Genomic DNA, 16,501 nt, shown 5'->3' with positions numbered 1-16,501 from the left:
CATATCTTTGACATCTGCCTCTGAGTGGTCCTGCTTGGTCAGAAGGACTGAACAAGATGACCTCCAAAGGTCCCTTCCTATATCAGCCGTTCTATGACTGCGATGTCCCTCAGAAATTCTTGAATCTGTAGTCATTTCCTTCAACTTGCACCTTTTAATAGAATCTTCCTTATTGACCTTGGATCTGAGGAGTAATGGAGGAGTTTGATTAACTTTGTGACTCTGTGCAGACTTTTATGGGGATTAGGTTATTATTTTCTTATGCTGGGAATCTACCAGGTGATAATCTTCAAATTGCATGTGTCCCTCAGTTAACAGAGATGTCATTCATGCTTTATTTTTCTACTTGTTTGGGAATATTTCTTGCCTCTATTGTCTCTGCCTTAAGAGCCTTCTAGATACTCTTAGGCTGGATAGAGGAACTTCTGTGAAGCTGCTTGAGTGGTATGAATACATGCAATTGGAGCAAGAGAGAGATGCAATTCTTCACCATTTTCAAAATGTGCCTTTCTCAGATCTGCAAAGCCTTCACTTGGTAGTTCCATATAATGTTGTAAAGTATCCTGCTGTTCAAAGGCTGCTCAAGCAGGATGAGCCTTGAAGATGCTTTTTGGGATGCTTCATGTGAACTATGCAGTTTACTCAGTGAGTAGTTATCATATTGCTGGGGGAGCCAGGAGTATGATTGTTAACACATCATTTGAGGAGAGAGGAAAGGCCATGTACATGTAACTGTATATAGCTGCCGTGTCTTGAAGAACCTTTGCATTCAGAAATCCTTTCCCCTGTCTGCCCTGAGGTATTTTGTATAAACTGGGGACAAGCTGCTAGGAATTAAGGGTATGATATGGCCCATTTATACGATATCAGCATTTCTGGTCACTGCTTCAACTATTGCTATATTGTTTGCATACTTGAGTGATTGCAACAGCCACATTGCTAAACTGTAATTTTTTCAGCAATATAGGCTATAAATTTTTGTTTCCTAAACAGCTTGTGAAGGAATGTTATTTCAATGTGTACCTATAGTAACAGGGCTTTGCTTTCACTTGGGTTTTTTTTTTTTTCTCTCTTTAGTGTCATTCATTGTAGAAAAGCTATGATATATGCCTTCAAATGGAACAAAATGCAATATATTAAACCAGATCCTAACAAAAATGTAGAAAATATGATCAGTAAATGTTTGGACAGGGCAGTAAAATACAGACCACAGATCCAACTCCAGTACTTATGAAATTAAAAAAATAGTGTTCCAGGCTAAATAATGTGGGAGTCTTGACTGCAGATGCTCGCTATTTTTTTCATCTTCTCTCTTCAGGTTTGTTTATAATTTGCTTTAAGCAAAGGAAAATAGATGCAAGGCCAGTTCACGTTGTTGCGGATCTTTTCTCTCAGTGTCTGTATATCTCTCTGGCCTCCAAAATACCTTATGATACAAATTTTTTTCTTTAATTATGAAGAATTTTTCTCTTCTCTATCCTTGATATCCTGTAGAGTGATACCATGTACATACAACTAAGCTGTTTATCTACATGACATCCTGCAGGGTGTGCAATTCCTGTAGGGTGTGCAATATTTTGAAGGTTACCAAATCTAGTGGAGATTTAATTAGCATTGGATGCCATTAGCATAATGCATTTGAATTAATCTCCCGTGTTGTGCTTCTGTTTGTTGGCTGAAATTTGTTCAAAGTGTAGCAGATCATATTGGCAGGAATTAGAGGTGGATACAAAACCTTGAGATGATACAAATAATGACTAATTTGTATAATTCAGTGTGTTACAGAATAAACAATGAGGCTACTACTTTATAATATGCATTATATTTCATTTTAGCAATTGATAATAGTGCTTGAGAGGTGGATAACTTCTGGGAAAAAGAAAAGATGCCAAGTCCAGACAGCTGTCATTAGAAAGAATATCACTGGCTTATTTGCAACAGGTGCACAAAGTCTAAACTGATGTTTTATTTAATAGCATGGATCTTAACTACTATTTTATAGCTAGTGTTTTTGTCAAAAGAGAATCAGCCATTGATCACAACAAAGGCATTAAGAAAGACATATTGTTAATTTCTTTCTAGGAGATAAGCTTGAGCGTTTTCCTACTCCTCTGGAACCAGTTTCTCTGCATTATCAGTAAAAGTTTTTGTATAGCTAATTCCATGGCAGTTCAGGTTGATTGGAGAATACAAATGTTGTTGCAGAAATAGAAAAGGCTTATTTTTAGTGTTCACTAAATCTAGGGTGCTATGTTTTTCTTTTTTACTGTGGTATGTTCAAATGAGCAGGCTTGAAAAGGTTAGTTAGCCACTGGGGATATTAAAAATAAAGTGGAAACTAAATTGTTTGTACTACTTAAAATATTAAAAATGTATATATTTAAACTAAGTAGAGAAAGAGGAAACAACAAAAACTTTGACTCTGTTCGCATCTATCACCTCAGGGTGGAAAGAGGTGACTTTTAAATTAGTACGTTTCAATATGAGAAATCTAGAAGGCATGCAGAAAAAAATGGTAGTTTTTAGCTTCAGTTTTGTGTTTGATGTTAGTCAAAATGTAATTCAAGCAATTGTGTTCTGTAGCCACTGTATGACCTACCCAGAGGCAATCAGCCCCCCCCTTAAAAAAAAAAAAAAAAGAAAAGCCAATTGGCTGTGTTTAGCTTACTAAATGTCATCTGGATTCAGTAAAATGCAAGTGACCTGCATTGAATTAGTATAATTGTAATACAAACAGAACATCTCATAGTTTTGGTCTTATACAGGAAAAGGGAAAGTTGGAGAGATTTTTCAGTTTGATAAATAAAACTGAAGATACAGAGTTAACTTTGGCTCACAGTTCATTTTACCTTTCACTGTCTCTTAAAAAAATACATGGCATCTGAATCTTGTGTGTATATTTTCTCTTTGGAACATTTTGTGGTTTTGAAAGAATCTTCCTGAGGATGTATGTCATATCAGTTATTAAATCATGAGCAATTGTTGCCAATTCCAGTTTCCTCAGACACAATGCCATTTCAGAGATATATATTTTTAATCGATTTACCTAACCTGTTCAGAATTTGTTATATTGCTTTATCTCGGTCATTTGGTAGGATTGCTTTTGAATTCCATTATATAGTTCACATTTTTCACACCCTGTTCCAGAAAGCAATGCTTACACCTACCAAGCTAACACAGTGCCTTGAAGAACTGAACTATCAGTTCAGGCAGTTTGTTTGAATTTTAACTCTGACTATGATCTTATACTTGTGTTACTCTATTTGGTTTGAAAGGAGTGTTAGTTTTTAAAATTTAAGATTAGTGTCATTGTATAACTCTGTAATACTATGCCTTGGTTGTACTTCTCTTTTCATTTGGACATTCCAATGTCCAGATTTTACTTTGTTTTATTGTAGCAGCTACATTTCCTTACAGGAAAGAATGGGGCTATTACACTAATCTAGCAATGAAGTTTAAAGGTCTACAATATAAATGACATTTATTTGAAACTAGTAGGGAGAATACTGGAAACACTAAACAAGGCAAGGACAGTAGCAGTTTTTTGTATATGCCTGGTAGCGGGGAAAGCAACACTGTTGAGTCTTGTATTTTCTCAATACCTTGAGAGTCAGTGGAGCAGAAACAGGAGAGATTTTCATTCTTTGCTTGAAGGTTGACAGTGCTTTAAGATGTGAGAATTCAATTACTCCTTCATAGACTACAAAATCTGTAATTAATTAGTTGTTTTCTTTATGTCAGTAAGATGTTGGCATTTAATGTCTGGAATTTTATGATCTGTCAGTTTAATTTTAGTTCTTAGTTTACACACTGCAGGTGAATGAATTGTTTTGCTTTGTGGTGGTGGTTGGCTTTTACTGTCACCTGTTCATCTGCTGCCATTGTAAAAGTTGGAGTAGCAAGCAGCAAACACTGTTGAAAGGCATTGTTCCTTTATGTTTCATGTTTCTTGTGTTAAACATGGTCATTCTGTTTCTGTACCTAGGCTGATCAAACATGATAATCCTCTATTTTTTTTTTTTTTAAACTTTATTTTTAAAATTAATTTTATATGAGCCCAGGGCAAAGGGGATGGTGGTGGTGCAGGAACCAATCTTCAAGACACATGCCCAAATTTTGATCATGACGTTCTGAAACTGTTTGGGTTTTTTTTGTTTGTTTTTTTTTTTTTTTTTTTTTTTTTTGAATAAAACAACAAGGTCTGGAACTTCTTGGGTAGTTTATTGGCAACTTTCCTACAATGTAACCTGAATATTCCTTGTTAAAATTTAAACTCATTAGCTCCTCTTTGGTTCTTTATAGACTTTGTCCCTCTTTGAAGTGGCATTTAACATGCTCAGGACTGTTACCGTATCTCTCACTGTAGTTACCTCCTTTAGACTGAGCAATCTTAATTTGTTCCATCTTTTCTTGCAGAGTGTGCTTTTTAAATATCTCAGCATTGTAGTTACTCTGTTTCAAACCATCATCAGTCCGGTTCACATCTGAAAGTTTGAAGCCTGAAACTGAACACAAAACTGCTGCTGGAGGTGTAACATACCCCAAATAAAGGAGAGCTGCCACATATTTCTTAAATGCCTTCTTCCGTTACTGCTGTCTGTGGTTATGTCAGAGATTTCACATTTAATGTCCAGTGAGTTTACTGCAGCTTTTTCTCACAAATATAAGTTACTCACTCCTTGATTCTTCTACTTGTAAATAAAATTGCAAATGCAGTTTTTCCACTTCATGTCTTATTAAATGTTAGTGTGTCTCTGGGTATAATCATTGCCTCATTTTCTCAGAAACTGCAGAAAATACTGTGAGACGAAGAGAAAATATTTTTTTATTGAAGTGAACTCTGTTACTGGGGTTTTCTTGGAGGGAAAGTAAGTTTCGTGTTCTGGTAAAAGCTTGGAACCTTCTAAGCATTATGTGTATGAATTTTCAAGATAGTACTGAATCAGGAGTAAAACAAACTATGGTGGAAGAAGACTAAATTAATCACAAGACTATTCCCTGAATTATGTCATACAGTGTGCATTTTCTGAGCCATTTCTTTGGTCTGTAACTGATAAGAAACTAGTTCCATGCTGAAAAAGGAAGTAGTTGTTCAGTTTCAAGTTCATGTTCTTGATCTCATGTATTCTGTGAAGGGAGGGATGGCAGTGATAATATGATAGCAGGATGCTTCTGTCTAAGAGGTACCAACATTCACAAACATTTTCTCTTTTGATTCCTGGCCAACTGTGTGGCTGGGAGATATCCTTTAGGCAGTGAGTTACCTGGCTCTTGAGCAGGGATCTGTCATAATGTATCATTTAGTCTGAGAGGCTCTTAAGTATTGAAGTTCTCTGAGGCTTTGAATAGAATTGGCCGTGGCCTGAAGTGGCCCCATTTCTGTTACAGTGATTTTTATTTCCTCACAGAGAGGAGGTGTTGCTCATCACTATCAAAAGGAAATTTTTTCCTATACAACGGTGTTTAAAAATACTTTTTTTTTTTTCCAAGTCTTTGTCAAGTAAAAAATCACTTAGAAGTTTAAACCACTTTAGTTCTTTCCAAACTAACGGTAGTTTAATATCTATTTATTTTGTCCTATCTCAATCCCCTTACTTGCAAACACTTCCTCCCCTCAAAAAAAAACCAACCTTAAAAAACCCACATATACATACATGCAGTGCATGCTTCTTTCTCCTCCTGATAAAAATGAATATTGCTCACCCAGTGCTCAAATTGAGGGTGCTTTTCAGAATAAGAATAATGAAGTAAATTTCAGCTCATTTAGGTTTTCCTTTTGGTAAATGAAATTACTGGAAATACTGTCCTAGATGGTGTCTGAATGCTGCAGTTCCTTTCAGCTGTTCAGAACTTCTAGTTTTTGGTAAGACTTACTGACTTTCAGTGTCTTGTTTTCCACTGGTGCTTGGATTTTTTTTCATTGGGATCTTAAATTTTTTTTATATCTAAGAACACTAAAAATGTGTAGACTTGTAGTTATGGTGGATGTCAACTTTCAGTATAACCTTTCAATAAAATGTTTAATAGTTACACTTCTTAGTATCTATAAGGAGTTGTTTGCAATTAGATATTTTCCTCTGAAAATTCTTGTATATGTCAATTAAAATTCAAAACTGATAGCTGACTGGGTAGTTTAAGCACAGAATCTTGAGTAGCCTGAAATTATTTTTATTTTCACTTGAAAAATTTCCCCCTCACTCCAAAAAAAACCCCAAGGAAACAACAAAAAACCCCAGTGAAGCCAAAGAAGGATTCAAAAACCTTCACAAGATTGTAGATTTTTCTTAGCTTTATTTTTAATTTCTACAGACTTTGAAAAGGCATTTTTTTTGCCCTGCTTTCAAGAATCTAAATTGAAGGAGAGAAGAATTTTGGGGAGCAGACTGCTGACTGTGACTTCTTTCTGTTTAAATGTCACTGATGTCAATGACTTGCACCTTAGAGATGAAATAGGAACTTGAATGCTACATCCACAAACTAAAAGGACAATGTTCAGTTGAATGGCAGAATTCAGGAACATTTTATGTTGAAGAGCTGGGCTCAGGGAATCAAAATAACCCTACTGAATGGGACAGAGAAACTGAAACTGTTCCACTTCAAAATAGATGATGGAAAGTTGGGACAAGATAGTAGTAACAAATTACAGGCAAAAGTAATGAAGAGTTCCCTAATTATTATTTAAATGTGTTAGTAGAAACCCTGGAGAAATATTGATAGGTGTGCTGGGCTTGAAGGGAGAGGGAGAAGGAAGAAGCAAACACAAGGAGGTCAGTGCGGATAAACAAAGTTCTTTCTCTGCGTACAACTCCTTGAAGTCACTTGTTTGGTAGCTCTCAGGTATCTTTGGATAGTAAAAGTGATGGGTTATAGGAGCTCAATAAGCTTTAAAAATGAGAAAAAGAAATGGATAAACTTGTAAATTAATTAACTAGCAGTAAGGCAGAATGCTGAGGAGATAGTTCTAGGAGAATATTGGTGGTGATAAATGTTTTTGTTACTCATCTGACAAAATGATTTGATAATGAACAGGCATATATGCAGATACCATGATCCTTCTAGCTGAGTTAGCAGGGGGAGTTTACTCTTTGTCTTGATAATTGCATAGCAGCCAGTACAATAAATTCTGTCCTTTAAATATACCAGTGGGAAGATATGATAGAAGTCAGGAAATGTGATGGGATTTAAAAATCAGTTTTCTAAGTAAGTGTGTTTAAAACCAGTTATGAAAGAACCCAAACCAGATGAACTTGTGGCCTTGGAATAGTAACTTGTTCAAGCTGTTGTCACATAACAAATTATATGTAATATTCTTTTGAAATTTAAAGCAATTTTTCAGAATCAAAGAGTATGTAAATTTGGAAGGGATCCATAGCGTTCATGAGTCCAATTCCCACCTTAGTAGGAAGAGTAAATTCAGAGGTGAATCTCAAGGCACCGTTTGTTGCGTGACAGTGCTAACAAGGCAAGGGTTGATTCGTTTTGATAGATTTGCAATTGCACTTACTATTGCAAAATGTTTGAGATTGGTATCTTTACTTTCTTGACCTGTTGTTATGCTGTCAGAATGTTATGAGCTTACTAGAAATAATAAATATACAGGTCAATGTATATAGCTTATCTTTCAGTAACCCATCTTTGCTGTTAATCATGAGAATAATCTTTCCATTATGTATCTTTTCTCTGTGTTTATTACTTTATTACTTTACATCTTAAGTGAATCATACTTGGATTTGTTCATAAAAGGTCATTATTCCAGAGGGAAGCTTATGACAGTGAATGGCTGTTAAGCCACTGGTAGAAGTTTAGGTTTGTTTTATTTAATTTGTATTTTTCCCCTATGGTGTTGTATTTTATTTTTCAAGTGCTCCTAGTTTTAATATATGCAATTTTATAATAAAGTAATTTAAATGTAATTTTTAACTTGCCTAGTATTGTTTATGGTTCAGTGGTCATTACTAAAAACTATAAAAGTAAGCACAGTAGATTGCATGTTAGATGTCGCACATATTTTCCTCATTAGGATGAAAAATTTTATGTCAGTTATTGTTTGTCCAGAACTTTGTTGAACTAAAGCTTCACTTATCCCTTCCTGCATTCAATCCTCTATTGATAATTCTAGTAAGAATCAACTTAGATCAGGTATGTGATTGATGTTTCTGATGGAACCCAGACCTGTTGGTAGTTCTGCACAAAAGGTGTGAGTACATTAGATTATCTTCTTCAACATCTGTGTTTGCAGATGGAAGGAGGAAGCAGTGATTTTTAGGTGCTTCTAACAAATAAATCTATTATCTATTATGAAGCAGATTATGAACCAACTTTCTTGACTTTAAACACGTGGTGTTTATTTTTCACTGTTGCAATATAATAGTTCTGAATTAATAAAAACAAACAGAACTTCTTCCCTAAAAAGCCACACCAAGAAATCATGCTTAACGAAGCAAATCCAGTGTAGAACCTGTTAGTATTTCACCCTTTCCATATTGATGTTTCATTTTTAGACAGCTGATGAGTTGTGTAACTGATTAATCAATGGTGTTTTAGTAGTCTTTTTGAAGGCTATTTAAGAAATGAGGGAGGTTCTATGGCATGTCTCACAAAGAAGAGAAGAGTATGTCTTTCAGGTTATTGTTTGTTTCCAAAGTTATTAAAATTTTGCAGTATTCAATATTTAACTCCACTAGACTTAAATAGGTTTTTGTACTCTGAAATGTGTTACTGAGTTTAAATGTGTTTTGGTGCTTGTTTCCTACAGTAGATTGCTAAACAAAGTAGTATAACTGTGGTTCCAAAAAGATGAAGTCACAAACTGATGTCATGTATCCTTACCCTGTTTGTAAAAAAGTTTTTCTCTGTAGATTCTACCAATGGAGCTTCACGGCACAAAATTATAAAATCACCACAATATACAAGTCTTTGTTGTCTTCTTCAGTAGTATTTATGGGTAGATTTTCTGCTTTTTATTGCAAGAACTTACTTCAGCTAAGTAATAGAGATAAGTTATTCAAGGAACTAAAAGCCAGAAGACACGGTACCCCTATGAAATTGCTGTTGATCACTTAACGTGTTCGTGGGCTGTGTGAAATACAGATATATTACCCTGACTGACAAGAAGAATGAGCTGCAAGGGTTTTCTGATTAGGAATTTCCATGTGTGGTATATGAGCATCTCATTTTTCTTTTGGCGTTTCCTAATTCATCATCATCACCATAATTACATTTTCATGCCAATAAAATTGCCTATAAAAGAACCTTCATAGAAAAAAACCCAACTATTTTTGGCCTGGACTTGATTTAAAATACTAGGCCCTTTAAGAATAATAAAAAGAAAATACTGGTCTGACTTGTGCAGTTCTGCTCTCATTTAAGACTTGGTTCTCAGTTGTTATTCAGCTTACTTGTAATGGCTGGCAATTGAGCCAGGGAGGTGTTTCCAGACAACAGGTATGGGAGAAAATGTCTTGCCAGTGCCCAATTCAGAAGTGGCCCCAAAAACTGCTCTGGATGATTTTATCTTCCCTCCATCTTTTGTCATACATATGCTATAATCTGCCTTGAATTCTGGTTTCACTGCTAAGTGAAGGATTTACCTCAGACCAATGTGTGAAAGATGATTCAAAGATGAATTGGGCTCAATGCTCAGAGGGGGAAGGGCCAATTCAGGACAAATTTGGAATTAACTCTATATTGTAGGCAGGTGAAGATAAACACAGATTAAGCTGATCCTGCTTGCATCTTTAGAGGTTTCTTTCTCTTTTAAAAGATGATTGAGTGGTTAAAACCAAAGACTGAGTCATACAATGAAATTCTTTGGTTGTATATTTGATGAGTGTAAGATTTGTCAATCTGTTTCAGAAATGTAAGGCAATGTGGAAGGTGATGTTGAGGGTGGGAGAGAGAAAATAATTAGCCCCAGCTCTTTTATAAGTGTGTCAGAGACTGCCCCATCTGTTGAACAATTTCCTCCTAACATTTCCTGCAGTTGGAACTGCCAGTTCAACCCATGTGGTTGGGTGGATAGTAGCTTGTATTTGGTGTTTCTTTTAAGCAACGTTTGCCCAACACTGGTTGTATGAGCACTGTCCTCAGCCCCACTGTTGAGAGCTACACTTACACAAATAGCTGTGGGAAACTTCTGAGACAATTACAAGTGGAGTGGAGGTAAAAAAATACTACAAGTAATAGTTTGGGAAAATACAGGGACTGGAGAAATCTAAGGTAAGATGAAAGAAACATGAATAAAACCAATTATTTCCTGATTCCATTGGCACCCAGAGTAATTGAAATAGCTTAGTTTTGTTTTAAAATAATATATAGTTATTTTAGGATAGAAACGACCTTTTTGACAAGAAGTGGAAGCAAAAATGAGGTACAAGTTCCCGTCAGATAAGTGTTTTGTTTTTATTCCTGGAGATTTGGGACTAGCTTTATAATTCTCCAGTGATTACTTTGTAAGCCTCTTGGAAGGAAACAAGGTAGTTGAAAGCTAAATTGTAGACTGCTTTGAAAGAGGAAAGGAGCTTAACTTTTCTGCAGAGAGATATGCAAGCCAAAATTGGGTAGTAGAGAGGAAAGATGTGATTGAAAACCAGAATTTTAGGTTGGTTAACAGAATGGACTGATGAGAGCTGGAGGGAGAGGTACATGCTAGCAAGTGCATGGCGTAATTACCGAGTTTGACTAAATATTTGGAATAAGTAGTTTCTGTATGTTTTCTTGTATTACAAAAATGCATCTAATTTTTCTTTTCAGCTAATTACAGCTCATGTGACATAGTAGGATTTTAAAAAGCCTACAGTTTAAGCATTACATAAATATACATATTTCTGAAGTAGGTATTTTCAACAAATGTACAAAGTGTAAGTGTGGATTTAGAACTCTAACATTTGAATATCTTCTTTTGTGGCTTTTATTGCCGGGCATAAAAGAATGATTCATTAATTCCCTCTTTCTTCTCATTGTCCTTTGTGAATGACAAAGAAGTTAGTTCTTTGCTGTGGTTCTTAACTGCTGTGTATTTGATGAAAATAATTGGCCAAGGCAAACATTTTTCCTAGAACTGTGGAGCTGAGTAGGACTCTGTAACTTATCTTTGCTTACCTGTGGGGCGAGAGGTCAATGTTTATGATCAAACAGGAGGTACCTGTTTTGACACCACATAAACAGAAGTTGGTAGTCTTCTGTTACAGCTGTGTTTTCAATAGCTACTGCAGAGTTGGTTGTTAAGAGTAGCTGCAGATAAGATCAAAAGTCATCAGTTCAAAGTTCAGAAGAGATCATTAATTTCAAGGACAGAAACAGCTGAATTTGTTAGCCACTGCATTTTGCCAGAAGCACTTCACTTGTACTGACAATTAATCTTGCATCACAAGTGAGGTAGATAAGGCCAGTTACTCAGTGCCACGTTTCCTATCTGAGTCCATATACTTGTTTGGCCTGGCTGCCCACTGCAAATATAAAGCTGCTGTTGTAGCATACATTTTTATTAAACAAAACGGCAAGTTTTGTAAATGTTTAAGTATTTGAATTAAAGCAACTATTCAGTACTGAATTAATTTTTCATTAAAATGTTAGTAAGCAGTTTTTATGTCATTTTGCATGTCCTTCAGAATATGAGAAGGATTCTCTGAGGGTTTAAATGAATTCAACCAACTTTCAAGACCAGTCTGACTTCTTTAGAAGCTATGGATAAAACTTCATGAAGTTCTGTCTGTCTTCTGCCTTTCAGATACAGGCTGAAGCTTCTAGTGCTTCTAATATGTTGAAGTGTGCATAGTCATTTTTCCCCCTTTTCTGAGTTTGTATTTCTGCTTGTAGAAAAACAAATGAAGAACTTTTCCTCCCTCTGAATTTGGAAAATGTGGTTGAATTGAACCTGGATTTAGAAGAAAATAATAGCCTGTTGTTCTTGTCAATAGACCTAGTTCTGAATAGTGTGTTGCTGTCATATGTAAATCTTAAGTGATTATATTGGATGCATTTATTACATATAAAAGTTCAAAAATTTCCAGTAGTCTGTCAGAGTTGTATGGCTTTTTACCCGCAATACAACTGTGCATTTTTATTTAGAGGAAAACATGGAAATAATAATATAAAAAAAAGCACAATGTATATAATCTTAAGTAGGAAAAACTTTTTTTATATAGGTTGAATATTTTTTCCCAGTAGAAAACTCTGTCTGCATATGGTTCTCAACAGAAGAAATTTCTGTTATATAGGTAAAATGTGCATTTTCAATTTCATGTAAGTTCTCAGTATTGTAAGACTAGTTAGTTGATTATTTTATTTATGTCATCTTTTAGTGTTACCATAGGCTTTTTAGCATATGTATCTAAATCTTACTTGGAAAAGCAGGTTTTAAAGCTCCATCTGATGAATTATGAGTGCAAAAGGAAATAGCAATCCTCCCAAATTTCCTAAGCAATTCTCAAATAAAACTAAATTCACTTGAGAGGAGAAGGTGAGCTTGGCTGTTCACAGCAGCTTTATATGTGTGTTTAAACAAGCAGTGCTGCCATTTCTGCTAAGAATTTCTGAAAGAATGTAATAATCTCTTCAGATTGATGAACAGCAGTAGATAAAATAAGGAGTCTTGTGTTCAATGGGGTACAGTTTAAACAGAGAAAATCTAATGGGAAGTAGTTACATTAGTAGCAGATGGATTTACTTTCTGAATCTTGATCTGAATAGCAATCCTTGCATACTTAAAATTTGTCTTCCAGATTCTTACCCTGATAAGAAAGATGGATAAAGCAATTTCTTTTTTTTAACTTGGCTTCAGCTGCTGTGGTGATGTGTTTTGCTTAGACTTGCTATTGTTTGATTTTTATCTAGGCTATTTTTATGATTCCTACAAATCCCCCTCCAACCTTCCGGAAGCCAGAGCTCTGGTCTGATGAATTCACAGATTTTGTGAAGAAATGCTTAGTGAAAAATCCTGAACAAAGAGCTACAGCAACCCAGCTGCTACAGGTCAGTATTTAAGTTACTGAGGAAAAACACATTCTATGTTTGGGTTTTTTTCCCCACTTTTTTCCCTCAAACCAAAAATGTTGTAAAAATCTGTAAGGGAAACCTTAATTTAACTATTATTATGCCTTATTTCTTTTTTACTTTGTATTCTGTTCTCTGTCAGCTCCTGTATCTCTGCCCCCATTTTATTTCTCTTGTTGCTGCTTCTAAAAATTCATTACTCATTAAATAGTTTAACGCTGATTCTTGCTATTAAAATTGGACCTTTGCTTTGTGGTTAGAGGCCCTCAATAGATCTCAGGATTTTGACAAGTGTTTAGTAAAAGAATTGAGCCCAGGCTACCCCTCTGTGTGGCCCACACATGGGGTATATTCAGTCTTTCCTTCTGTCATGTCAGGTTGAGCAGGCAGGTGGCTCTGTGTCCCAGAAAGGTCTGATGCAGATGGGCAGTATAATGAGTTTGTTCTTGGGCTGAGTTCAACCAAGTGGGCACTTTCCTATGTGAGCCACAGTTGGCAGTGTGGACCTTTGGAGCAAGGCCGGGTATGCCAGGCTCTCATTTCCTGTGTTACTCTCCTGCTAGATTTATTCTGGGTTGAACTAGCAATAGCAGCTGTTAAATTTGAAGTTCCAGTGAACTGTGCTACAAGGAGAAAAAAAATTTTGCAAAGTAGCTTTTGATAATAGATCTGTCAAATTTGTAGATAATGCTATGAGTATTTAATTTTATACATTGAAAAACACCAATATGTAGACCACAAGGTAAGTAAAATTGAAAGTTATAAGTGTCTGTTTGATGTATGAGTCAGTACTTGAGACCTCCAAGATTTGAAGTCTGTATGGTTAACTGAGTACAGACAGCTGCATAGAAGAGAGTTGCATTAATGTGGGCAAGTGAGGAGAAACAAACAAACAAAAAGCTTCAGTTTCTTTCCCATACTTACTGACCAGAAAACTGCGTTTGTTCATCAGGAGTCTGTGTTGTCTTTTTCCCCAGCTGGAATTTGGAACGTATGTGACGGAGCTGGAGGTGCTGTGAAAACGTTTGAGTAGGAATTAAAGTACTGCTTGTGAGGAAAGGTCATGGAATGAAAAAGAGAGTAATTTAATTAATATATCAAGAGAGAAGATAGATAATACATGTAGAGCATGAAGCTTCCTCAGTTCTGTTCTTCATGGAAAACAGTTTTTAAATATTTAATATTTTTCTGAGGTACTTAGTTACCTTTTGCCTGAATTGTACTTGCATATAATGATGCAAAAATCAGATTTTTTTCTAACAGCAGGTGTTTATTAGGTAGCAAAATGTGCAAATGGTATCATGCACCTTGTCTTAAATGAAGAAGTAATGTTTTAAATGACTTCAAATTAAAAATAAAACTTTCTGCTGAAAGTAAGGATTTTTTTTTTTTTACTGGGTCCATGTTTCAGCATCATAGATCAAGAAATATTATACAACATTTAAAGTATAGGTTTGTTGAAGTAAGCAACCACAGATGCTCTGGTTAGAACCACTAATTTATGCTCTCAATTTGTTAAGATTAATTAAATTATGCAACTAATACCTGAAAAACATTGGTTTTCTATGTCAGATCATCACCACTATATTTACAACTTACTGCACGTTTTCTTTGGAAAATTATATCCTCAATCATAAAACAGTTATGAAGTGATTACATTTCCCAAGGCTTGCAGTAAAATTTAAAGTAAAATTTTAGTTATGAAGCAGCTGAAAGATACTGTATGTTGGGTTGGTTAAATTTTGGTTATTGTGTAATATATGATACTGTTTATCACTGAAATCTGTGGTGTTGAAAAAGACTTGTAATTAAATCACAACTGCTGTGATGATATTACAAATTTTAATGGTTTTTTGTTCCCCTAGCATACATTTATTAAGAATGCTAAGCCAGTTTCAATTTTAAGAGACCTGATCACTGAAGCTATGGAGATAAAGGCAAAACGACATGAGGAACAGCAGAGAGAACTAGAAGAGGAGGAAGAAAATTCGGTATGTACCCATTTTTCCTATAACCACCTATGCTTAACAGATAAGTTGCTGGTTTTCCCCTACTTCCTGTAGTTGTAGTCAAATATTTTTTTTTCTACCAGTTTTCTGTGTGGTTTTAAGCCTATGAATTCTGAGTATTCCACTCTTTAATTATGAGTAATGGTGTATAAGCCAGCTTTCAGCAGTATTCCATGGAATGTCTTAGTAAAAGCTTTTCTAGGAAGTGGGAAAAGAAACCATGTCGACTTCAGCTATTCAGACTAACATTAAAACCCTGAAAATTGTTTAAGGTTCTACTTTCACAGGTGGACTTCTAGACAAGTGGCTTAGTTTTTAGTTCAGGGCATTTTGCTTGTTGTTTGGGTTTTTTTGGTGAAGTCTAATACACAGAGTAGTTAATGATGACACTCAGTAAGCAGTGATTACAGTGTGGTTTGAACCAAGTAACATGAAAATGGTGATGGCACTTCATCTTCAGATGACATTGTCAGCATAGGTTTGAGGAGAGAAGCAGGTTGTATGCTAAGTAGATTGCATTTAGAATTGTTTGGCAGTGTTCAGAATAAGTCTGTGCTCCTGGCATTGTTACTCTTCCCTACATAATTTATTTCAGGTTAGTCTTGTGCAATGCAGCATAATGTACTTCAGAGAAGTGCATTGCCACATGTAAAATGTGTGGTCATTCAGGGTCATTCAGAAAGAGCATAGAGAAGTTGAAGACTGGAATGTTACAGCTTTGCGCAAACAGGAAAGAGCAGTGCAGTAAATGCAGTTTGTCCTATAGCAAATTGTAGAATCCTTGTTACAGAGTGCTATGTGATGATCTGTATATAGGAATGCTTTTCAAGCAGATTCTGTGCAATCTTTTGTATTTCCAACAATCAGTGTGGTTAGCTGCATATTTTTTTCTGTTCTAAGTATGTGTTCTTAGAATATTGGTAGTTTGTTTTTATAAAGGTGGTTTACTCTGAATTGTATTTGCTTAGTAATAAAGAGGCAAGGAAGGCTGAGATTATTTTTTTTACATTAGAAAATATTCCTATGTGTGACTTGACATGCAAAGTTGATGTTTGTGACTTGACATACTGAATAGTTGATTTTTAAAGAGACTGATTTATTACTGAAATAAAAATTGTATATCTTTATTAGCTTGCTTTCATCCAGACTATTGCCTTCTGAACTGGAGATGTTAAATGCTTGGGCATTGTTGATGTCTTTTGCATCAACTCAAAATTAGGCATGACATCTGATTACTTAGTCTGAGATTCAAATCACATTGCCAGGCACATTCCATACCAGTGTACATTTCCCTCTTCTGCTGCTGCATGGAAGAGTGTAACACAAGTTTGGTTCACCTCAACTGAGGCAGTGTTTAGCAACTCCTCGTGGTTCTTGCATGGGTACAGAAGTCAGAACATAATACTGCACTTCCCACTCTGCCACCCCTACACTCCTTCCCTCTGTACTTCCCCCCATTCAGTGTTCAGTATAAGAGAACCTCAAATCCAGGACTGAGG

The 16,501-nt window shown here is 35.5% G+C and overlaps 1 protein-coding gene across 1 annotated transcript in view; it reads left to right on the top strand.

Moving 5' to 3' along the window:
• The window catches only part of STK3 (serine/threonine kinase 3), a 132,686-nt gene that overhangs the window by 45,874 nt on the left and 70,311 nt on the right, over positions 1 to 16,501 (top strand). Inside the window, exons 7-8 of the mRNA XM_033071226.1 lie at positions 12,835 to 12,972; positions 14,859 to 14,984. Of these exons, the coding sequence (XP_032927117.1) occupies positions 12,835 to 12,972; positions 14,859 to 14,984 (264 nt within the window). The remainder of the gene's footprint in view (positions 1 to 12,834; positions 12,973 to 14,858; positions 14,985 to 16,501) is intronic.

Source organism: Catharus ustulatus, chromosome 1 (genome assembly GCF_009819885.2).
Source record: "Catharus ustulatus isolate bCatUst1 chromosome 1, bCatUst1.pri.v2, whole genome shotgun sequence".
In the NCBI taxonomy this organism is placed as follows: domain Eukaryota; kingdom Metazoa; phylum Chordata; class Aves; order Passeriformes; family Turdidae; genus Catharus; species Catharus ustulatus.
Note: the sequence above shows the minus strand (reverse complement) of the source record. Positions and strands in the feature narration are given on the sequence as shown.